Source organism: Cotesia glomerata, linkage group LG10 (genome assembly GCF_020080835.1).
Source record: "Cotesia glomerata isolate CgM1 linkage group LG10, MPM_Cglom_v2.3, whole genome shotgun sequence".
Taxonomy (NCBI): Eukaryota; Metazoa; Arthropoda; class Insecta; order Hymenoptera; family Braconidae; genus Cotesia; species Cotesia glomerata.
In genome coordinates, this window is record NC_058167.1 from 929,016 (window position 1) to 954,974 (window position 25,959).

Genomic DNA, 25,959 nt, shown 5'->3' on the forward strand with positions numbered 1-25,959 from the left:
AATATTACTATCTTTTTTTATATAGGGGTGATTATGTATGTATATAAAGAAAAAGGTTGAATAGATCGTAGGATATTTTTAATAACATTTATGATGTAAAAGTTATAACCTGGACCAGTAATATACTAATATACTAATAATACTAATAGTCTACTAAATTAGAAACAACCCAAAATTGTTAGTCATCGCGTTGTTTAAATTGATGTCACCTCTACTTGTATTTCTACCTCGACTTACCCTATATAGGCCTATACCTAGGAGCTGATTTGCTTCTCATATACCAGCAAACGTTAAACTTTCGATTACGTCGGCAGTCATCTATATACAAATAACTTGAATATTGCTCGGTGTTGCTCGGCGTTACTCGGTGTATCGATAAATGTGGAGCGTTGCACATAACACACACCAGTTGCCAGTCGGCAGTCGGCAGTCACCATTCAAATGGATTCTCAACACGCTACATTTCTACTAGTAAAGCTAGTATGTAGGGTGTTGGCAGTTAACAGTTAGCAGCTACCAGTTACCAGCCACCAGCCACCAGCCACCAGCTATCAAGTAGTAGTAGCATTGCTTTGTCTGACATTTGCCCTCACCGATTTAGGTGAGTGGAATATTACATGAAATATTCAACAATTCTCCACTATCCCCGCCGGCTGCTGCTATTAATGGTTTAGAAAAGCTATTGCTAAACGGTAAAGAGACAGCACAATCTACAATATACATTATTATAAATAAGTACACCATTCATTTAATTTATACCCTTTTAAACGGTATATATTATTAATTAAATCTCTTTTTGATGACCATATCATTATATTATATTGTATATGTCAAAAAAAAAAATAAAAAGTATTATATTATATTTTATAACAAATTGTTTATTTATTTTATTAAGAAATAACATGAATTACAATAATAGATGTTGTTATACATTGACGCTGATAAATTTTCGTCGCAAGCTTTATCTTTGTTTATTTATTAATAATTGTATATGTTTTTGTTGTTGTTGTTGTTGTTGTTTACATTAGTTTAGTTTTGTGATAACTATTAATATTTATAAGTTAATAATAACTCTTGACACTTTAGTCACCAAACTGTATGCACACGTATACACGTTATTAAAAATGTCGCTTAAATGAGGTATATATTTATATAGCGGGGATAAAAAAATTACAAGTACAGCTGACATCACAGATTCAATAAAAATAATAAAAATTTATAAATAATATTTAAAGTTGATTGGTTTATCGACTGGTTAGTAGACAAACCATTGATCCGAAAATATAGAGAATAAAGTATAGATTATTCTGAGAGGAAGAATCTGTAGACAGCGGATACGCCAGAGAAGATAAACAGTTGCTGTAAGACTCTGGATTTACTCTTGTTACTGCACAGTAGTGTTGCAGCATACACGCACCGCTGAATGCTCCCCCACATCCCCAAATTTCCTCAACTTCTTGAGGTAGTGACACTGTATTGGCTTTATAATACCTTAAAACAAATAAACAAACAAACAAACAAAATTATATAATCATTATTAATTAATTATATAGGTAATAAAAGAAAAATTAATTTATAACAATTATACTTTACCTAACGAAAGCATTGTCGTTTTGCTTTGTAAATCGATCAGCGAGGTCATGGAGACTCTTTGCGTTTATCTCTTTTAATTCGTAATAATCCAAAAAAGAATATTCAATGACCCAGTTGGCACGACCGATTGAATTAGCTTTTGGTAAATCAAGGTAGTACTGAGTGTAATCTAAAATCTGACAAATCAATAACTTTTAATTTTAATTTCAAAATTTCGAAAACAAAATTTTTATATAAGATTTCATTTCATTCTATTAAATAAATTTTTTATCTTTTAATTAAATATCCCTCGGTAAATATTAAATCTTTTTAATCTATTTATTAAAAAAATATAGATATAATTTTGAGCCAATACAAGTGATGATTATTATTGTTATTTTCATTACCAGTGATTGACATGTTAACTTTTATATAATTTTAACATTATTAATTAAGGTAATTCTTTTTTAATAACTCACCTGTCCGGTGCTTGTTTCAAACTTGTATAACCTCAGACCGGGATTATTTGGTCCATTTGGTCGACCCGGAGTAATACTCGGTGCCATCATAATCCACGAAATTGGTACTCCTGTTAGTATTTATTATAATTATATAAATTACTTTTATTAACTAACTGTCATTTCAATAATTCATTTGGCAATTCACATTTCACATTTTACATTTCATATTAAATATTATAAATTTTATATTTTTTAATTCATTCACTGTTTTTGTTTCCTCGATAAATCATATAATTAAATTTTTTTATTTTTAAATATTAAAATACATTTGAATTACTAATTGAAATTGAAATTTATAGTGTAATGTGAATTTATTTATTAATATAAAACAAATTAATTAATAATACCCAAATCATTGTAAATAGTCCTAAAAGTATCAGAATGCCAATGTCCAAAAAATTGTCCGGCAATAACATCTGAAAATTGTCTGACCATTTGCAAATATCTTCTATTGTGAATTGCTTTTAGAGGCCTAGCACCACTGTCTCTTTCATCGACCCCCGGTGGTGTGTGACCAACTACATAAACCTATTATATCCACACAGAATAAATAACAAAATGAATAAAACTGACACATCAAAGTAATTCATTATAACTGCAGCAGCAGCAGCAACAACAACAACAACAATAGCATTAAAAGTAACACCACATATATTGTATATTATATATATATGATACGCTGTGTAGTAGTAAGTCGAGTAAGACGAGGGTGGATGTCTGAGAGTGAAGGGGGGAGAAACGAGAGAAACGGCATGAAGAATGGTTACAGAAATTCACGATTATTTACGTTGCGCTACCTAACTAGAGTTTGCACTTGATTCTCATACTTTTACTCATTCCATCCATTTTTCGTGTTTATTATACCTATATTTTTATGATCAATTTTCATTACAACCTTATAATTTACTTTTAACATGACATCAATAAACACGAAAAAACAAACACGCTGAGACATAATGGGACCAATAAAAATCACTTTAACATATAGATAGATATTATAATATGATTATACTTAATTTCCTGTTTTTCGTTTGCTATTATATTAATACTAGAATTTGAATTTGCGCGCGCAAGCGCGCGCCTGACTATAGCATTTGCATATATTTTCATGCTTATGATATATTCGACCAATCACGTTACGAATAGTTTGATGCCACATACATTTCATCTCAATTTTATATTAGGATTTTATATTAGGACTAGATTTGAATTTGCGCGCGCAAGCGCGCGCCTGACTATAGCATTTGCATATATTTTCATGCTTATGATATATTCGACCAATCACGTTACGAATAGTTTGATGCCACATACATTTCATCTCAATTTTATATTAGGATCTATATATATATATATCTACGGATTTATAGCCTCTAGAAATATTTTAACTAACTCAAATTTATGTAATTCTGATAACATTCTTCATTTAGATTTTAATCCTTTCATTCAGTTATTGTTATCATTATAACTATATCTTACTGTAACTTTGTTTTACGTTTATAGGAACTTCCTTCCTTCCCAGGAAATATCGATACTTAATTATAACTAAAGCTTGTCCTTTTGTATATATTACAGTTAATTTATGATATTTGATATTTTAATTAAATTACCACCCAACGGCTTCTATTATAAATTAATCCCCGTTATTTATAAACGTATAATTTTATCAATAAATTTTTAAATGATAAATTATTAACTATGAATATCGATAAAATAAAGTCTAGAGGTTTATCATTTTTAATCAATATATAAAAAAATAATTTTTAGTTATCAATTTAAAAATTCAGTGTCACATTCTGCAATTGTATTGAACAGCAATAAAATAAATTCACTCGCAACTAAAAGAAAGATAAAAAATAAAAAAAAAACCACAAAAACAATAATAATAATAATAATCATAGAAAATAAAAAGAATACTGTTTGATTGAACGATACAAAGAGACAGACAATTTCGAACGAATTAACAATAGAAACGCTGATTGATCACTTTTCACTTCACATCAACGCGTAACTCACTATCTATACCTATCTTTTTTCCGATCCCGAGGATATGTGTAATTTATCGTCGTATTTGACTCAACAAACCCATGATAATTGCATTTGCTGACAAAATTTAAACGAACAATCGAATAACGCGTGCTGAAATAAATACAAAAAAGTTAGGAAAATCCAAAAGTGCACGCCTCATAACGCTCATCCATTTTTTAAAAAAAAAAAATTGTGTATTTGATTAAAAAAAAAAAAAAAATTATAATTAAGTCATTTCTTACAGAGTATTTTTTTTTTTTTTTAAATATCAGCGCCCTTTTTTTTGTCAAATGCGCACGCAATCTAAAAAAATCTAGCTTGCTCAAGTGGCGCCATAGTTTTCACGTGACAAATAAGAAAAATTTGTTTGTCTTTGTACGATTGTATCGTAATGAATTTTAATAAAAATTCAATTTAAAAAAAAAATAAGTAAACTAGGCTACTGATATGCAATACGGACCCAGTTCATCGCATTCTAAAACTAATAAAAAAAGTCCGGTTTTGAAATATCAATTTGTTCAGGAGTAATCGTTGGTACATCCAAAATGGGGTGACATCCGGACGTCCACGTAAAATTTTTTTCAAAACGTTTTTTTTTTCAAAATAGCTATATGAAATGATTTTAGAAAATAAAAGATGGTTTAATTTAAGTGTTTTCTCCGTGTACATCTACTTATATTATTGTATAAGTGTAATATCGTTGTGATAGAGACATTTAAAGATCACAAAATTGCTTGACCTTGACGAGTCGAGTATAAAGCACAACCTCACGCGCTTCGCGCTATGAGGCGTGCAAAAGAAATTAAATTAAAATTAGACAACTAAAAGAACAAAAAAAAAGAGGGTGTAATGAAAAAGGATGATGATTAATGAGAGTAGTTAAAGATATATTTCAAGTTGATAACAACCCATACTTATCTTATATATGTATAGAAAAAATTCTGGGGTATGGGTCATTTTAGTATAGTATAACGGTGAGAGATGGTTTTTCTATTCCGAACAAGACGAATGGGCACTTCGCCACTGGGAAGTTTGAATAAGAACCTCGCCCCTATACTCGTGTCCCGAATTAAACCGGATTACTGTGGCGCCTATGTTCAATTGTCACGCGCGCTCCGCAGAATATTCTTCATACCTTTATACGTAACCCCAAATATCCACCACGAGCTACCCCTTTATATTCATTTTGTCAATGCGCCAAAATTATTCCCAACTGTTCCACTTCCTCAGGAGTTTCCTTGTTTTTCTTTTTCTTTTTTTTTCTATCTATTTTTCATTCCTTTAATGAAATTTTTCCTTTACTCTTTTCTTGATTAAATAATTGTTATATATTATTTATTTTTAAATGAAATTATTTTTATTCTTCCCGTCCTGATGTCATTAAATAAATAATAATAATAATATTAATGGTCCGTATTTTTTATCGAGTTATTATCGATTATGATCCATTAATTATATATTATTTAAGAATAAAGAAATAAAAAAACAACTTACAGTGTCCTTTTTTTCTCTTGCAGTTCGTAAAACAGATTCAAACCATCGCCATTGATTGTGTGGATCAGTAGAGTTTTTTAATAAACTCCCGGCGATTCTTTGTTGTTGTTGTTGTTGCTGCTGTGGCTGTTGTTGTTGTTGTTGTTGTTGCTGTTGCTGTTGCTGTTGTTGTTGTTGATGATGGTGATGATGATGATGTTCATGTTGATGATATTGATGTGAGTGAAATCTACTGTCAATATTGTCGACGTCCAACCAAAAATTAGTATTTAAAAGAATGATCCGGTACTTTTTGGACTTTTGTTCAACCATATAATATCCAGCTGCAATAATTTATAAATAGATATTAAAATATTATTTTTTATTTTAATTGTTATCATTGGTAAACTTTTATTATAATGCGTATAATTTTATTTAGAGTCTTTGTATTTTTATTTTAAGAGAAAAGTTAACAAAGTAGAATGAAATTTTGTGAAAGAAATTCTAAAGTATGTGCCGTTAGTCCTCATTTTTAGTTACTTAAATATATCCTACTATGATCGTATTTCCTGAAAAAGTAAAGTTTCCTTCTCAGTTTCTCTTCTGCTATCCGGCAACTGGCAACCCGGCACCCAGCAGCCCAACCTAACGTTAAAACTTGTAAATTTATGCATCACAAATTGACTTCTTAATATAACCTTTTTTTTTTTTTGCTCCACCCTTTTTTCTCGACTAGCTAAATTAGTTGACGGTAATCAACTCGAAAATGAAAAAAAAAAAATTATTTTATGAATAAAAAATCATATTACTCTTTATTGTATCATTTTGAAAAGTTTATATAGATTAATAATACTTGAAAAAAAAAAATTTATTTATTTATGTGGAATGGTCATTTTTAGATTTAAGTTTTTCTATTTTATTGTTTTATTGCACCTTTGTACTTAGCAGTAAGTATTTTTTTCAAAAGGTTGTAAATAAAGGGATGAAGAAAAATTCACAAATAACAGATGTTTGGTTAAGATAGTTTAGAAAATTTTTGTATGCGTAGGAACGGAAGTATAGATTTGTCTCGTGGCAAAAATGTACATTATAAGTACAGAGAGTGTAAGAACGAAGTATGACTGATGCGGGGGTGAGAAACCCAGGTAGTAATTGTATGGGACTCGAAGAGAGAGTTCCTACTTAACTTCGATGTACGACAGACCTCTGTCCTTTAACTCTGTCAATGTTTTCTAATAAATACTCACTTTAAATTAACCGCCCCGTGATACCTTAAAAATAACAACTTAATAAACATTTAGTATCCTATCCTATAAAACCAGATACTACATTTATTTATCGATTTTCTGTAAAATAAAAAAAAACTCCGAAGATAATAAATAAATTTAGTGATATCTGTTAGTGTCCAACGGGTGTAATTTCATTTGTCACGTAGATCTAAAGTGTTGAAAAGTCGAAAAGTCTGTAAAAGTCTGGAAATTTTGAGACTACTCGGTTTCAATATAAAAATAAAAAATGATTTAACAAGTTAAAAGTTTATTATCAGAAAATAAAGTTAAAGTTTGTGATAAAGGTCCGCGTCACGTCTGACATTCGACGTTTAACATTAAAGGTTAAACGTCAGAGTGACAGTGCTGAGTAAAGAGTTTTTAAGAGTAACTAACATTTTTCAAATGTTTGAAGTGCCTCACTCGGTAGCCAATGCTTCCACAAAATAGCGGTTTGGCTAAAATTCAACCCAACATCCTCGTGTCCCAGCGCTGGGAATACAAATTGGCTGGTGAATGTGTGAGATAATAAATCCGTGAGATTCTTTAAAGATTGCAGTCGTAATTCCTCACTCATTTCTGCGGCGTGAGTTAATGCATCACTGAAAACAATATTTATCATTACTATTATTACTATTATTACCAACAATATATCTACTCTTTTAGTACCTTATTTTCAACAAAGTAGATAATTAAAAACAATTGAAATTTTTAAATTTCCATGTCAGAACATAAATTGTACTCAACAAACTTTGAAATATATGAAAACTCTTGTTTTACATATTATAAATAACTTAACATTTTATGTACATACATTAATATTAAATTTTAAATACATATAAATGAATGTCTTAAAAAATAAAGTTTATATAATAACAAAAAAATAAATATAAAGTAGTGTATAGTGGTCGTGGACATATGACACATATAAAAGTATTGTAAAAGCATACCCTGTCCACAAAACAAACTCGATTCCTTCGTCCTGCTTTGATTTCATAGCTTGTACCGCAGACTCGATCAGCCCCCATGGTGAATCGCAGCTGTAGTTTCCAAACACTCCAGCGACTTTTCTATCAGGTCTTATGTGTCCAGTATCTATATTGCTACTTCGTGTATTCCAACACGCTGAAATAATAAATAAGTATAAAAATAAAAAGTTCAAGTTTATTTTACACAGAATCCATCTAAAACTTTTCAATTTCTTCAATTAATTAATTAAAACCATCAGTGATGAGCTAGATACAACCATGTACGAGATCAAGCTTAAGAAACTAAATTTAGGATGAAATTGAGAATAAGAGAAGAAATACAAGTGCATTTTGACCTTAATAGGTTTCAAATTTAGTTACTTTCGTTATACTACTATTTTAATCTTTTTAATTTTATTTTTTTTTTCTTCACTACTTTCTCAGCTCTTTCAATGTGTACTCTCATTAAAAAAAAAAAAAAAAATTATAGAGTTAGCTAGCTCCATCAAGTCAAGTAAAAAAGAAGAAAATTAAATCGACAGTCAAGTGGATAAGGGGGAAGGGGGAGCAACAGCATCGTGGATACTTTCGTCAAGAGAAATAAAATGAAAGTAAAACTAGCGTCATCACCTACTCAATGAACAAACCACACCGAGTACTGAGTACTGAGTACCCCGAGTATCAAGTTGAGTTTAGTTAGTTAGGTAGTTTCGATAAGTAACTCCTTAAACCTTTGATGAGCCGAACCAACTATATACATATTACTCAAAATTTATCTTTAATTAAGACTTACTAATAATCATTATTTTCAATTAATAGCGTAAAAATTTTTTCAAAGCTTACTATTTCCCCCTCCACCTCCAGATCCAGATGAATACTTTGGGTCGTAATGGATGTCCGTTATATGCCAAAAGTATCCTGTCAATAATAATATTTTTTTCTTATAATTATTATTGTATTTTGTTTTAAAAAAAAAAAAAACAAATTACGGTAAACCAACCAACAGTGTAGGTTTATCAAAAAATTTTATTAACAAATTATTTGTACATACCTATTTTACCCTGAACCATAATTGAACACAAGAGCATCAAATAAATCTGTATCATCATCTCGAGTTGGTCCTGAAATATGAGGAATTTCATAGAATAGTTTTTTTAGCGAATTAATAACGATATATATTTTTTTTTTTTCTTAATATTCTAAAATTAAATATTATTGCGATAGTTTAAGTTTAAAATAATAGCAAGAGATAGGCTCAGACTATTCAACTGATTCATACATAATTTATTGTATATTATAATTATATAAGCATTTAACTATTGAGTTTGTATTTCCTAAAACCCTTGTGTATTTATACATTAATTCCGACGCACCACGCACCTGCTATTTCCGTAGAGAATACAGGTGTGTATATTATATATACTACCAAGTTTTTGTTTTTGTTGTTGTTGTTGTTGTTGGAAACTATCCGTTATACTATTATCAAGGACCACTAACGATATTGGCTTATACATACACTTTTGCTTCTAACGGGCAAGTGAAATGGATATGGATATATATATAGTATGCATACTGGTGTACCAGGGTGTCATGGAATAACAAAAGAGAATATAATAAATAAAAAAAAAAAAAACAACAACAAGTTTGTTTAATGATGATTTTATTATTATCATCATCCCTACTTATTCCCTCTTTCCTCTTTTTTGGTTAGATATAGTGTAAAGTTTTAAGCCGAAATAGGGTGCCGATCCTCTGGTTCCTATTCCAGTAGTTTCAAGTAACAGTACTGTGTGAAATTTGTTTAATCGAGTTTCTAACACTCGAACTTGGATTAACATTAATTCCACCTGGATTCATTGAGTTTGCGTAAAATTTAACCCAACACTCGTTGCGTATTATCCATTCGAATAAGTTGTAGACTTATTTAATACATATATAAAGTTTTAAAGTATACTTATTTAAATATTCATAAATATATAATAATAGTATTTTTGGTGTGTATACTGTCGGGAACGGGTTACTCTAAAGGTTGTTGTTCAATGCAATAAATTTTTTTTTTGCCCTCCGGGCGGAAAGTGGCAACTTTCGTCCCGCTGCGCTAAACTAAGTTGCCGCTTTCCGCCTTCGTCGGACAAAAAAATAGTATACACTCCACGGGAAGTAAATAAGAAAGCCTCAGATCACATGTTTGTTGACCTCAGCTTCGCCTCGGCCAACAATTACATGTGATCTGAGACATTTCTTACTTTACTTCCCTAGGTGTGTAATATACTATTTTGCCCTCCGGGCGGAAAGTGGCAACTTTCGTCCCGCTGCGCTAAACTAAGTTGCCGCTTTCCGCCTTCGTCGGACAAAAAAATAGTATACACTCCTCGGGAAGTAAATAAGAAAGCCTCAGATCACATGTTTGTTGACCTCGGCTTCGCCTCGGCCAACAATTACATGTGATCTGAGACATTTCTTACTTTACTTCCCTAGGTGTGTAATATACTATTTGTGGTCTATCAATTTTTTTGTTATGTCTTTAAAATGTTATTTTGGGTTTGATGGGTACATTCGTGTCGGGGTCAATGTTCAGGGGGCACGGTGCTGTTGGTACTTTTCCTGAGATGATGTTGGGCAACGATCGTAAACGTAAAACGACTGTAGAAAAACGTATGGACTAAAAAGAAAAATGAAATTACGAGTTGCCAAGATATATATGTATATTTATTAAGAAAGCTGAAAAGCTAAAATTCGATTCGATATCAAATTCTATATCATTTATCCTTCTTTTTTTTCTCTCTCCAATGTACCAACCACCAACGCCATAAATATCCGATAAAATAAATTCAACTATTTTTTGTTATTATTTTTCAGTCAAGAAAAATAATCGGATCACTATTATATCAAATAAATGTTATCGTTAATCATTTTAAACATTTATTAAATTCAATGTTTAATATAACTAACATCAGATATCGTTAAACGTAAAAACATGCAAAATGATATCATTATTATATTTTATAAATATACGTGATATAATTTTTATTGAAAAAGAAAAAAAAGTTACATAAGCTACCTACACCTGGATATGAGAGTATTTAAATTCTTAGTATTAGAATAATTAGATCATGAGATCGATTTTTTAAGTGCGGTAGGTTAAGCTTTGATTGCTCATAATCATGATAATATGGCGATAAATTAGAAATTCTATTGCGTTCAATAACCTTTGTCTTTTATTGTTTTAAAATATAACGTGAATGAGCAATCAGAAATAAAACATAATATTTAATAAACAAAAAAAAAAATTTTTATCTATATACAGATACAAAGTACATATCCGTAGTATGCTGTCAAATATTACAAACAAATTATGAGTTTATAACTGGCAGGTAAATCTATGATTCTCAAATAAAAATGACAGTAAAGTTGTATATAAACTTAATAATATCTGGACAGTATTTGAGATGGATAAGAATATATGAAATTATATCAAAAGTTAGAGGTACAAGTATATTCATAACTCTAGTGAATATTTTCAGGAGCTCTATAATACTATATACGAAACAAGAGCAATCAAAGTTAGCTCAAGTATCAACTATAAATATATATATATATATATGATTGTGAAATGCATCTCTCGGTATGTCGGTATATAATAGGTCGGTACCGGAAGTCATCAAAAACTTTAGAGTTTGACTCAAGAGTTCGAGTAGTTTACACTCGGTTACTGGTTACTATGGTTCGTGTATGGTCCGAATAACAATTTAAAAGTGTCGGGTATATACGAAAAATCAATAAAAAATTACGAAACGTAACTCGTGAGCTAACATAACTTTCGTGACTTAAATTTATCATTGTCAGCGAATTTTTCGTCACCCTATTTTTATATATAAATAGAAATCGAACATTAAAAAAAAATGATTTATAAGGTTTAATGATTATCACAAGTATATCATGTACAGGACTTTAAAAGTTTGTTGAGACCCTAAGGAGATTACCAATGACTGTTTCAATTAATTTTATTTTAAAAGTATAGACAAACAATAACTAACACAACAAACAAGCAACTCGACTAAACCAACAACAACAACAACAACAACAACAATTAAGTGATTTAGCTAGTTTTGACCACAATCAACTAACAACAGGACGGATCCATTAGTTCAGGCTATATAACTTTATCTCTCCTACTATCTATATATAGATATTAGATATAACTTCTTCACCTTCTATTAATTTTCACCTAATAATCTAATGCTTTAAGTTTCCTATTCGATATTGATTTCTTTTTTACTATCTATACTAAAATATCAATAATCATTAATATTATTTTTAATTTAACAGGTATTAATTATTTTATCTTATATTTTAATATAGATGCTTTTGCTAATTATACAAGTTGGGATTATCTAATACAAATAAATTTTAATTTTTCTCAATATCGATCGGTAAAAAGGAAAAAGAAAAGTTATATTTTATATTTGCATTTCAATGCACGTCCCTATTATTTTTTTATAGCCTCTGAAATGTGTGTTAATTACGCAATCGATAAAGTCGATACCAATTTATGAGAAAATAAAAAAAAAAATGAATAAAACTATGCTAATAAAATTGTAATAATAATAATAATAATAATAATTTTAATTAAAATTTTATTAATTGTTTCGGTCCTTTGAGTAAAATACACCAAATGATTCTATCAAATACTCACGCTAATTAAAGCATCCTCTTTTTTTTGTTTTCTCTCTCTCTCTCTCTAGTATCTCGTAAATTTTTTTTCGAATCTGTATTAAAAAAATATTTAAGTTTTAACAAAAATTACGATGATACCGTGAAAAATGGTGGTTCATTAAATCATGATGCAACAAGTAAAGTAAAATTTAATAAAAAAGTTGAAAAGTTGAAAAAAAAAAAAACAATTTACCGTGTAGTTAATTAAAAAATTCGTAAAAATTCCGTTAGCCTAGTAGAAGAATGGGCTAGTTGGATATAAAAATATAAATACAAAGGGAACCACCAGAAAAAAATTATTATCACATTTAAAAAGTATAAAACAAATATATTATCACATAAATAATCACTTTGGTTTTTTACTTTTTTCGTACCACTTTATCCTTCCTTGGACTCCCCGAGATGAAAGATTATAGCTGCACCTTTTTTAACACCCTATTATGCATTTCTTCCGTCTCCAACTTGTTTTTTTTTTTAATAATTATTACTATCTTTATTATTATAAATTATTCTCTCCTCTGTTTATATTTTTTCTATCTAAATAATCCTCTTTAAACTCTCTGCAGCCAGTCTTGTTCACCCCACGGTTTATTAAAAAAAGCTTCATAAAAAAAGGACTTTTTTTCATTTGTTACTATTATTATAATTATTATTAATGTTAATTTTAATCACAGTATTATGAAAAAAAAAAAAAAAAATAACAGTCATTATATAACTACTGGTATTTTAATAATTATTCTTAAAAATATATAGTTAATAATGTTATAAATTATGAAAGTATAGAAATATCACTATGTAGTTTGATCACTGTCAACACGTGTGTTAGGGTGTTGGGTATTGAGTGTTGATGTTACGGTCTACACGATTCGACTACTGGATCTCTCGGTTTACTCAGACGAGTATCCCGACTACCCTGAGGGTGGTTCCCACTTCTCACCGTGCGACTGCGCTATTACCCGTCGTCACAACCCCTTTAGTTCATTCTTCTTATTCTTGTTGTTGTTAATACTCTCTTTTCTATTTTCTATCACTATTCCGTTACTCTTAAAAATACATGTATATACTAGAAATTTAAGTTACGCGCTCCAGTCCGAAACAAATAAGGAATCAGGGTCCATTTTTTCGATTCGTTGCATTTTATTCTCTTTATTTTTACTTAAAAGGCAAAGGTAGGAAAAATTTTCAGTGCCCAGACAATAACGAAAAAAACTCTCAGATTTTCAGTGTTGGCTCACAAGTCTCAAAAGTTATTATTTTGTTTTTATATAAAAGTAAAAGATATAAAACAGAACGATCAGAGTTGAAGACAATATAATAATAAAGATTGAAGACAAGATATAATAAATGAAATGGCGGAAAAAAAAAAAAAAAAAAAATAAAAATAAAACAAGTAAATAAAAAAAAGTATTTTCTTGATTTTTAGATAGTATTTAGTATAAAATAGATATAAAATGAACGTTTGAAAATTTAAGAAAGAAAAACGACGGCTAGATTTAATAAAACCCAAACTCAATGAATTTAACCAACTAAACCAAACCCTAGCGGTTTTGTAAATGCCAAAAAAATGTCGCAATTATACAGTATTAATGCGGTATTTTTTCAGCATTTTTTCGGTTGTTTTGGTCAGTTTTTTTATCGAAAAATTACGGAACATTTACCGTAAAAATGCGATACATTTACGCTGAAAATGCGGCATTTTTACGGTAATAAGGCGGTAAAATGACTGTATTAAAACCATATTTAAAAAATGGTGTCAAATTAAATAACGCTCGGACTAGGATTCGAACCCAGAACCTCCTGAGGACATGTCGGCTACTCTACCATTTGAGCTACCCGGTCTATACCATAGTGTTTTTTTGCTTATTCAATATACATTAAGCCACACCGTCCATCTTACGATAAGCATATTTAAAATTAAATAATATAGTTATATATGTGAAACAATATAACTTTTCGATTTTAGAAAATTTGCAATTTTCTAAGTGAGAAATTAAAAATTGAAATTAAAATTAGAATATATTTACTTAACATATGTATTATTTTATATTAATTATCGCTAAATACCTAATTAAAAAATAATATTCTAAGTACATATTTTTTATTCAAAAACAGTATTTGTTTTTGCAAAGTAGCGATGGAGAATAAAAAGCAAAATTTGAAATTTTTCATTTTATGCATTTCTAACATAGAAGTGAACTAAAAATAAAACTAAATCTTTAATAATTGTCCATTATGTCAGAAAATATTCGGCAAAATTACTGTATTATTACGGTAATTATTGGGAATTTTTTGGGTAAAATTTGGGCATTAATGCGGTAATTGTATAGTATATTTTTGGTAACTGTACAGCATAAGTGCAGTATATATACTGGATAACTACAGTATAAAAACTGGCCAAAACAACTATAGTTTAACCGCATTATTACCGAATTATAACGGTAAATATACGGCATGAGCATAAATGCCGAAAAATTACGGTATTTTTACGGCATTATCAAAACCGCGAGGGAACCAACTGTCTACAGTTATAGAGCAGTTAGAGCAAGGATATGTTACGTATGTACTGAGTATATATATACATGTGCATTGACTCTTACACCTATTTTTTGTTGTTATTTTTCTACCGGTGTTGAATTCAATGTTAAATATTTCTTTTCTCAATTTCTCCATCTGTTGTTATTCACTCTCATCTGTACAATACACAGTATGTACATGATAGTCAACCTGAATGTTTTCACGATAAAAATAAATATATTTACTCATACGGTACCGTGAATCTGTGGAACAATTCCATTTCACTGGTCTGATACTGGAACTCAAACTAAAACTCAAACCAAACTTGAAACTGAAACTGAAACTGTTACTGTTGCGCCAACAGTGCGGCTACACTACTGGATACGCGTTACGTGGTAAACGTTCGAGAAATTCTATACCCACCGAGTCATAGAGCCATAGAGCCATAGCGCCATAGAGACATACAGACATACAACTAAACAACCATATAAATACATTATATATACAACTGAAAGAATAAAAGTGTATAGAGTTACACAGAATTGAGAAAAAATAAGTAAATAGAGAAGGAAATGCATTCTACCAAAATGACAGCAACTATTTATTTATTTATTCTTTATATTTTTTACCGCTAAAATAAACATCTAAGTAAACTCTCAGCTATGCCGATACTATCCCAGTCTCGGTGATATTGATGTTGATAATATTTTTTCACTTTATTTAATTTTTTTTTTTTTTTTTTTTTTCATCAAAAATCTAATATTTATTTAAATAATTAATGGTTATTGTTATTACTTATTATTATTATTATGATAATAATAACAATAAAATTTTTATGTTAATGTGTAAATAATCTAAAAAAGATACTTTGTCTAATAATTTATCTATCTATATACAAATTCAGAAATTCAGTGAGTTGTTTTTATTATTTATTTATTTTATATGGAGTGTAGTTGAATTTATTTTCTTATCCATAATTTCTTCTGGTAAACGGGTGTTTACACTCAATTTTCGTGCAAGAAGCGCATTATGTACAGCAAACAAACGAAATTGTGCATCACTTTGCCCTCAATAAACTTTCATAAACTTTTTTTTTTCCATCATATTTATCCTTTAAGGTATTTTTATTTTCATCATGTATTTCATCCATCTATCAGTTAAAACAAAAATATTAAAACCTTAAAATCATATTTACTCTGCTTATTTTTACATAATATAATATATTTTTCTTGTATGTGTATAATATACTATTAATTTATTACAATAAAAATATAGTTTTTTTTTTTTTTTTTTTTTATAGTACTCAGCAAGTCATTAAAAGAAAAATATTTGAAATTTAATTAAAAAATCTTATGAAAATTTTTATTAAAATAACGGAAACAAAAAGATATATTTATTGTTATGAGTATTGTCGAATGTTGAATAAAACGTTATTTAAATTAGTCTTTGAGGCAATTGAAACGATAGTGCCACCTGTTTGCGTGCACCTGTTACCGTTGAATCTAATCGATTGTCATAAGCCTGAAAATACTCATTCAGTCCAACAATCATCAAATATGCTTATCATATAAATATATCAAAAACTCATTACTATATAACAACTTACATAAACTAAATATTAATAATAATAATAATTCTTATTGTTATTATTATTATTATTGTTATAGTTGCGTTGTTCTTTGAACTTGTTACATATTTTTTAATTACCAAATCGGTTGATAATATTTTACGATTAAAAAAATTAAATGACTAAATTATATGAAAATAATAGCAGTAGGTCTTATCAACACAAATAATGATGTATATATATAGAGGGGTGGATATGGAGTAACGTTAATTTTAGGCGTTTAAACTAGTTGGTGAAATACGTGCGTGATGTACGACTGTACAATCGTTTTAATCACCTTTAATGATTTAAACATTTAAACAATTCCCTTGTATATGGATATATATATGAATATACAGAGTGGTAAGCGTAAATTTATATATATAGATAGATGGTTGGGGGTGTTTTTCCCGGTGTGGTACGTATCCGCATTCAATTACAAAATGTCCACATACTGCCGCCCATTAACGTTGACTTTATTTATATCCATAAAATAACGGAATCGTGAATACAATCAGACAAAAAGTTATCCTCTATTAACTCTCCAAAATAGCATTTCTACACCATTTATAAAGGCTACTGCCGCCGCATTGCCGCTTTGTAGCTTTGTTGCTTTTCAGTTATTTTTGGTTAAATTATATCCTTCTGTACTGTTATGTTTGGTTATTGTATGGTTTTTCACCACTTTATATATACACATCATCAATTTATATTGATTTAATAAACCATTCGATGTATTATTTTTGAATTTTTAAATTTTATTTATAAATGTTAATTTTAAATATACCCTACTCATACATATATCAATTCTCACCCCTCTCTGTGTCTTTTGTTTTCATTTTTTCATAAAACTTTTCCAATTTCCCCAGCTAAAATCAACACTTGCATTAAATTTAAATATTCCGACAACCGACAATATCAAGCTCTCCTACTGATAAATTAATCTTTTATATCCATGTGTTTTTTTTTATATTTTTTTAATTTTAAAGAATTAATTACTCCTTTTTTTAATTTAACTCGAATAACCTTGTCATAATAATATTAAATTACAAAATGTTTATAACAACCAGATATATACATATACGTATTATTTGAATAGTGACATATACTACAAGTAATAAAAGTTGTGATATTTTTTTTCGGTTTATTGTTTGGCAGAATCGTCATGGCAACTTTTTCGCGCTTGCGTAGTAACTCAGTACATCCGTATTTTTTTCCTTGTATACAATATATACATATATACAATTTCAACAATACGAATTCATTTCACGTCGTATGCCAATGTATTACTCCAACTCGCGACGTGTACGAGAACCAATATTTCCATCGTAATACGCCAACAGATTTTTTTTTTTTTTTTTTTTTTCATTTTTAATCTTTTGCTTATATTAAAAATAAAAATAGTAAAATAACTCTAAAGTTAAATATTCAAGAGAAACACATTTTCAATTTTCTCAACTTGTCTGCTCAAGCTAAGTAATTTCAATTTATCCGTTATTGTATACTATTATTATTACTATTAATTTTGTTTTTTGTTTTAATAACAATATTAATTAAAAAAGAATATTAATTTAATAGTTATTTTTGTGACCTTGAACTTGAGAATTTAAAAACTCTTGACGTTGAAGAAAATAATAAACCAAGAATAATGACAATCGATTTATATTATCTTTCTTTGAGTCCACCCTCACGTGCTGTTATATTACTTACTAAAGCGCTTGGCATTCATTTAAATTTAAAAGTTATTGACGTTTCCAAAGGTGAACAATATAAATCGAAATTTATTAAGGTAGCTCTATTCTTATTACTTATTTTGTTGTACAGTCAACGCTCTCTGTATTTGACTCGCCCGTACAGGACCATTCTCTGTATTTGACTCGTCCTTGTCCATAAGATCCAAAGAGCTGTGTAAAATCGTCAAATACAGAGGAAGAATGTGGTAAAATACAGAGAGCGTTGACTGTAATTATCTGTTGTTATAAATTAATTTTAAATTCTGGTTGTCACCAAAAATGCTTGCATGCAAGTGCACTGGACTAATTAATTTTTCACAGTTTTGAGAATATGAATCCAATAAGCTCACCGTTTTTCAAATAAGTTTCTCACTCTGATATATATTAAGGTAAAAGCCCCAATTATTGACGGGGGTCTAAATATTGACACCCTAAATTATCTTTAAATATATTAAATTATCTGTAATAAGAATAACGATCAAATAAATTTTTATTAAATTCTAATTAATTAAAAAATTGAAAAAAAATCACTTTCAGTTCAAAATATTAAATATTAATTATTAAAAAAAAATAAAGTTACCACCAGTTCATCAAATCAGCTTACGAGCGTCTATTTTCTTCATAACAACTTTGGTTAGAAAAGCATTTTTTCTCCTGCCTAAGCCGAAAGTTCAAATACCTTCCGCTTGCAGCCGGAATAAAACAGCAGTTTCTATCCTCGGAATAAATGAACGCGCACGCGCAATAGTGCCTACATCGGCTCTCACGCATTGTACGTTCTTCTCTTTAACACATACTTTTTCCGTCAGCACTTCATGTTGCGTCATTAGTGCAATATACTATAATTATAATAAAAATAATGTAATTTAGTGATAATGTGATTTATGATAATGTTTAGTGATAATGTTATAGTTTGAAAATTTCAAAAATTATCATATTGTACCAAAAAAAGGTTGATTTACATAAAATATGTTAAATCACCAAGTCACTAGAATTATTCTTATATTAAAATTATCATCTAATATTATTATTAAGATTATCCATAATTATTATGAAATGAATACTTATAATTACTATTAATATTTATCAATATGAATATTTGAAGTTATAACACAAAATTAATTTTTTTAATATCTTTACTTAAATAATAATTTTAAATTATTAGTTATGATAATTCTAAATTAAGTCACTAAAATTATTCTTATATTAAAATTATCATCTAATATTATCATTAAGATTATCCATAATTATTATTAAATGAATGCTTATAATTACTATTAATATTTATCAAAATGATTATTTAAAGTTATAATAAAAATTATTTTGTTATTTTCATAACACTAATTATTTTTTATAATATCTTTACTTAAATAATAATTTTAAATTGTATTTTTTCTTGACTGGGGGGGCTCCGCCCCCCAACCCCCCGCCGGGGCTTCGCCCCTGGACCCCTTCCATGATTACCTACGATGCTATTGCATTAAAAGATTCGCGAACTTTCGGCTTGGCAGGAGAAAAAATAGTATGTGTGACACGGGACGAAAGTACTACATCCTCACCCGCGTGTTTGCCACCCTCGCCTTCGGCTCGGGTGGCAATCACACACGCGGGACAGAATGTAGTACTTTCGTCCCTTGTGGCACAATATACTATTTTTTAACTGCCGAGTTTTAATTAATTTTTTCATGTAATTATATGACCTATTATTTTTTTAATTAACAGTACATGAAATATTTATAAAATTGAATAATCGAAATTAATTGTATGCTTTATAATATTTAAATAATGGGAGTCAATAACTAGTTGATAATTTTTATGGTGAATCCCATATTGACAGCCAGTCAACAGCGCTTTTAACTGTCAAATAACTCGGCGTGTTTTGGTGTTAAATAAGTTTTTGAATAAATTGTTATATTTTTAATAATAATTAATAATTCATAAAAATTATTATTAATTAACTTTAATAATATTGATTACTTTATATCAAGTTTTGATAAATAAAAATATAACCCCAAATGATTCGACGCATGCGCAGTAGGGGCGTCAATAATTGGGGTTACGGTACGTCAATATTTAGATCAATCAGTTTTTTAACCCGTCATCACAATAATTGGTCTATCCAGATTATCTATTTAATTATTTCAAATTAATTAGTAAATATCACTGATTATCATTTTAAAAAAAGAAATTGATTAGTTAAAACATTACTTAAGACATTACCACAAACAAAATTCAACGATATTTATATTTTGATTGCTTAAAAAAAATCAAATCATAACTTTGTCTCTTATAGCGTTAATAATTGGGGCTTTTACCTTATCTTTATTTATTACAAATCAAATTTATTCAAAAAAAAAATGTTACATAACTTATTATTCTAGGTGAATCCACAACACACAGTTCCGACCATCGATGACAATGGATTTATTTTAACCGAAAGGTATTTTTAATTTGCTGGCAATAAAAAAAAAAAAAAAAAAACATAATACTTGTTTTCATATGTGTTATACTTTAATATAAATATAATTTAGTCGAGCAATAATGGGGTATCTTGTGGATAAATACGCTAAAAATGATTCTCTCTATCCAAAAGATCCTAAACAGAGAGGCATAGTCGACGAGAGATTGTACTTTGATTTAACGCGTCTCTATTACAACATATTCAACGCTTACGTAATTATTAATTATAATCTTAGTATTATTTAATTTTGATACTTTCCGATAAATATTATAAATTGAAAATATTTTTAAAGATCTTTGTTGCCTTTGGGATGTCAAACTCCGTTGATGATGATAAAGTTAAACAAATAGCTCGTGGTTTTGAAATTTTGAATACATATTTAGAAAATAGTGAGTTTGTCGCTGGAGAAAATTTAACAATTGCTGACTTTTCAATAGTGATAAGCGTTGGACTTGCTGAGGTATAATCATAAATACATATTTATATATAATAATAAACACTGTAGTAAATCCTGGTAATTTTTATATAATCATTTATTCTTAATAATCACAATCATCAGTCTATAGATTTTGATTTTAACAATTTAAATATTAATAGTTATTATTATTATTATTATTATTATTATTATTATTATTATAGATATAATGAAAAAAAAAAAATTAAATTTCAGATTTTTGGGTTTGACATAACAGCTTATGATAATGTTGTTGATTGGTACAATCGCTGCAAAGAAGCCCTAGAAAAATATGGATACGAAAAAGTTAATGCCCCAGCTGAATTATTGGGCGAATGGTTTCGAGCCAATAGCCAATAGTCAATAGCCAATTTTTAGGTTCTACTTTATTAATAAAATTTTTTTTAATTTTATTAAACTTTACTATTAATTGTAGATTGAGGATTCTTATCCGGATAAAAGAATTTTTAATTCAAATATTTCTTTATACTTTGTTGTATTCTACCGTTAACGAGATCATTAAAGTTGGATTAACAAATTTACGGGACCAATGTACCGTCAAAGCATTTTTAATTTAAATATAGTCAAACGATTATTTTTAATTTTTAATGACAAATAAATATATATATATATTTGATCTTTTTTTTAGATAGATTTAGATTGTAATGAAAATAAAAGTAAAAAAATAATTTAAAGGCATTGCACTGGACAGAACGAAATTTCACTCTCCAGTTGAGCATTTTGTACAATTGTATTTATTGTATCAAGTTTACCCATGGACTGTCAGAAGCAGAAATAATCCCCAGCAACTGTTATAAATTTATTCTCATCATTTATTTGTTTAATTGTAAATAATAAAAAAAAATATATATATATATATATATATTTAATTATAATAATGAGTTGTTTATTTAGCAGTTTGCTACATCGTTTTTCAATTTAAACATTTTTTAAAAAATAGAAATAAAATATACATAAATAAATTTCTTTGGTACAATTTTCACAGACATATATCATTTTGTGCTTATATTACTCCTGATATGATTTTTTAATAGTCTTTTAAACGTTATAATTGAAGTTTGCCCTTTCAATAATTTTGGCAATTCATTAAACCATGCGAATCCACGGTATGTGATTGATTTTTCCGCAGTCGCTGTTCGTGTATGCCTAATTACAAGTAAACTGTTGTTTCGTGTATAGTAATTATGCTTATGGTTAATGAATTCAATTTGGTCCGATAAATAATTCGGTAATAAATTATTGACCATCTTGAATACGAACAAACAACAATTATAATGTATCTTTTGTTTAACTGACATCCAACCAAGCGCATCAAGCATCAGATTGATGTTAGTATACCTGTTAACTCCTAAAATTGCTCTCATTGCACGATTTTGGAGTTTTTGTAATGTATTAATATTAGATTGATCATAATTAAGCATCACAGTGCTACAGTATTCGTAATGCGGAAGTATTATCGATTTATAAATAATAGTTTTCGCAAAATTACTAACTGTATCCCGCAGTCTACAGAGCAAATACACTTTTTTTGCTATTTTATTCGCAACATACGTTGCATTGTCTTTAAAATTCAAGTTATGATCAATAATGACTCCTAAATATTTTGTTTTACTAACATATTCCAAATTCACGCCGTTGATTACAATATTAGATGCTTGGGGATTTATCTTGATGCGTTTGTCATGGATGATCATATATATAATAACACTGAATTGGACAATTATTTAAGAAATTATTTTTTAATTATCATAAAGAGGTAGAAACGTTTTTAAAATTATTATGTTTTTAGTGCATTTGCAACAGACTATTTTTTATTTTTTATTTTTTATTTTTTTGCAAATGGGAATCCATTAGATAGCCTATAGTTGCTTCCAAGGACGCAAACAATAATATTCCTTTCCTTTTTTGACTTGTTGTCTATCTGCTTTATCTCGCTCTATCACTCCCATTACGTTACGACGTAACATAGTAGTAGAAGTGGTAGTATAACGTTTTACTTGGTTTACTTGCCATCATGGTATAATACTAAGCGGTTTCACAATCCCAAGCCATTCCGAAGATTGCTCAACAATGACATCGCATAAAAACTACACACAGAGTATACTGTAAAAATAAAATAATAAAAAACATAATAATAATAAGAGGATGAAAAATGAAAATAATACAACTTAAATTATATATATCAAATGGAATCAAGGAAGAAAGACATTTTTCTTCTTTTATTCCTCTATTGTTTTATTTTTCAGACATCCCAGTGAACACATGACTTCAATATGACGTCATTTATAAGTCATAGGAATGTCACAATATTTTACGTAAATATGACGTAAAATTGACCTGTCTTGTAATCCAATTATGATGTAAAAATATATGATATATTTTTGACATCATACTGATGTAAGTTTATTACTTCTCTATGATGTAACGGAAATGACTTAGATATTACGTACAACTGACATAATATATAAACTACAATATTACGTAACATTAATGCCATCATTGTATGTCATAACGACGTAAGTTTAACATCATGCGTTTACATCAGTGACAAGTCACGGCTGTACGTAATCTTGACGTAAGTTTAACATCATGCGTTTACATCAGTGACAAGTCACGGTTGTACGTAATCTTGACGTAAGATTAATATCATGTGTTTACATCAGTGACAAGTCACGGTCTTACGTAATACCGATACCATCTGTGAGTCATTATTTAACATCAATAATTTGTCACAATTGTACATAATACTGACGTAATTTGAAAGTCATTTTCTAAATCAGTGACAAACGATTATTTTCCATAATATTGATAAAATTTGGGGGATGTATTTTTTTAATATTATCGATTGATCAAAATTTATCAAATATAAAACTTCTTCAATAAGATGTCTAATTTACAATTAATCGCTAAATATTAGTGAAAATTGGTTTAAAATTTAGTAAGAATCAGAAAGAGGTAAACAGCTGATTTAAGCTGGTACCTTGCAAATTTAAGTCCGCTCTTAATAACAAAAATTTATAATTTATAATATTAATGAATATATCTAACATATTAGCAAATAACATACAAAATATTTTTCATTTACGTTTTTAAGAAAAACATACAAATTAAATACATGTGGGATATAAACTTTTATATCTTTGATTGTATGTTTTCATACACTGCAGAAAAAAATCTTGACTCAAAGGTATATTTTTTTGGACTAAGAATATATTAGAGATGACTGAAAATTTCGTGAATGAAGTCAAAATATCTTGACACTAAAACACTTCTTGCTCCAATATAACTTCAGCCTCCGTCAAAATTTTCTTAGTGCAAGAAATACTTTTTTTTCGTTGCATATGTTTCTCACTTATATTTTTTCCATGAATTTAGGTACTTTTATCCATTGTAAAAATATTTTCGACTTCATTCAGTATAAATGATTTGGTGTGAAACTGATAACAAAATACCGAGTTCAATTAATGTGGCATGAACTCTAAATTTTTAAACCGTCAAGCGAGTAAACATATAATTTCTTATGATTTCGCGTCAAGAAATTAAATGTCAGTCATTTAAATATTGCACTATTACTTGAAAAATAATTTTCTGACATTAGTGCTGCTACTTATGAAACATTGTATTTGAAATAATTCAAACAGTTCCATGATTGTTATTGACGAGACTAATAGTATTTTACACAGTAAAAAATTTTGCGTCATTGCGTCAAAAACTTTAGTGTTAAAAATTTTTGTGTTAAATATTTAACTTTTTTAAGTGTAAATTTAATATTTATTGTGTTAAATCAACATAATAAAATGTTAAATATTTAACATAAAAATTTTTAACACAAAAATTTTTGACACAATGACGCAAAATTTTTTTACTGTGTACATCAAGTTTCATAATGTTGTTAGTATGTTAAATTAAAAAAATTCAAATTTCGAAAAAAATTGAAATTAAAAAGAAATATAGATTAAAAAAATGGTATACTTAAAAGAGTTGAAATTAAAAAAATCTAAATTTTGTAAATTGAAATTTTGAAGAAGAAAAATCCAAATGAAAAATACTAAATTTTCGGAAAAAATTAAATAAAAAAAAAATTCGAGTCTTGAGAAATCAATAAGTATTAAAAAATATTCAAATGACACGGATACATCGTTTACTCTGAAAAAATTTCACTCTGTGAAAGTTCTCTGTGTCCGCAGAGAGTCTAAAGTTCTCTGCGTCCGCTTTTAGACGAAAATTTTTGAAAGTGTAAGATTCAATCAATTCTTATGAAAATTTATAAATTGCCTATTCATTACCATAAGTTTCACTAAAGAGCCTTTTATAAGAGTTTTTACAAAGTTTTATAGAACTTTATAAAATTTCATGAGTTTAATGAAATTTTATAAAATTGTATAAATTATTAGACTTGAATTTTATACAATTCCAGCTCTTAAAATACATTTAATCTCAGAAAAAATGATGAAATAAGCATTTTTCGTCATGTTAGGCTTATCACATAAGTTATTTGCTTCGTAACATGAACCGTTACTTGGACAAGTGAGCAGCGTTCCAGACTTCAATACGTGAGGACCCAAGTTCGAGCCCAGCATATTTCAGGATTTTTTCATCAAGTATCAACATATAACTAGTGTTTCAA

At 28.4% G+C, this 25,959-nt stretch overlaps 2 protein-coding genes across 8 annotated transcripts; one reads left to right on the top strand and one right to left on the bottom strand.

Annotated features, from left to right (window-relative positions):
• Positions 1-857: 857 nt before the first annotated feature.
• On the bottom strand, positions 858-19,199 carry LOC123273098 (acid sphingomyelinase-like phosphodiesterase 3b). 4 transcript variants are annotated; one of them, XM_044740298.1, is made up of 11 exons: positions 12,918-13,220; positions 12,524-12,596; positions 8,879-8,948; positions 8,671-8,745; positions 7,810-7,984; positions 7,256-7,461; positions 5,613-5,935; positions 2,441-2,621; positions 2,052-2,161; positions 1,594-1,769; positions 858-1,491 (listed from the first exon to the last, which is right to left on the bottom strand). In XM_044740298.1, exons 3-11 carry the CDS (start codon positions 8,934-8,936, stop codon positions 1,245-1,247), a joined length of 1,551 nt encoding a protein of 516 aa, XP_044596233.1. In that variant the 5' UTR covers positions 8,937-8,948; positions 12,524-12,596; positions 12,918-13,220; the 3' UTR covers positions 858-1,244. The 4 variants fall into 4 exon arrangements, with proteins under 4 accessions (XP_044596233.1, XP_044596236.1, XP_044596234.1 ...); XM_044740301.1 differs by lacking the exons at positions 12,524-12,596; positions 12,918-13,220 and adding an exon at positions 18,977-19,199; XM_044740299.1 differs by lacking the exon at positions 12,524-12,596.
• On the top strand, positions 17,941-22,176 carry LOC123273104 (glutathione S-transferase 1-1-like). Of its 4 annotated transcripts, none has more exons than XM_044740310.1 (6): positions 17,941-18,139; positions 18,242-18,452; positions 20,778-20,836; positions 20,928-21,069; positions 21,150-21,317; positions 21,528-21,870. In XM_044740310.1, the coding sequence occupies exons 2-6, from the start codon at positions 18,312-18,314 to the stop codon at positions 21,669-21,671; spliced, it is 654 nt and encodes a 217-aa protein (XP_044596245.1). In that variant the 5' UTR covers positions 17,941-18,139; positions 18,242-18,311; the 3' UTR covers positions 21,672-21,870. The 4 variants fall into 4 exon arrangements, with proteins under 4 accessions (XP_044596245.1, XP_044596247.1, XP_044596246.1 ...); XM_044740312.1 differs by lacking the exon at positions 17,941-18,139 and adding an exon at positions 21,971-22,176 and having other exon boundaries at positions 18,202-18,452; positions 21,528-21,689; XM_044740311.1 differs by lacking the exon at positions 17,941-18,139 and having other exon boundaries at positions 18,202-18,452; positions 21,528-21,689; positions 21,748-21,870.
• The last annotated feature ends 3,783 nt before the right edge of the window (positions 22,177-25,959 follow it).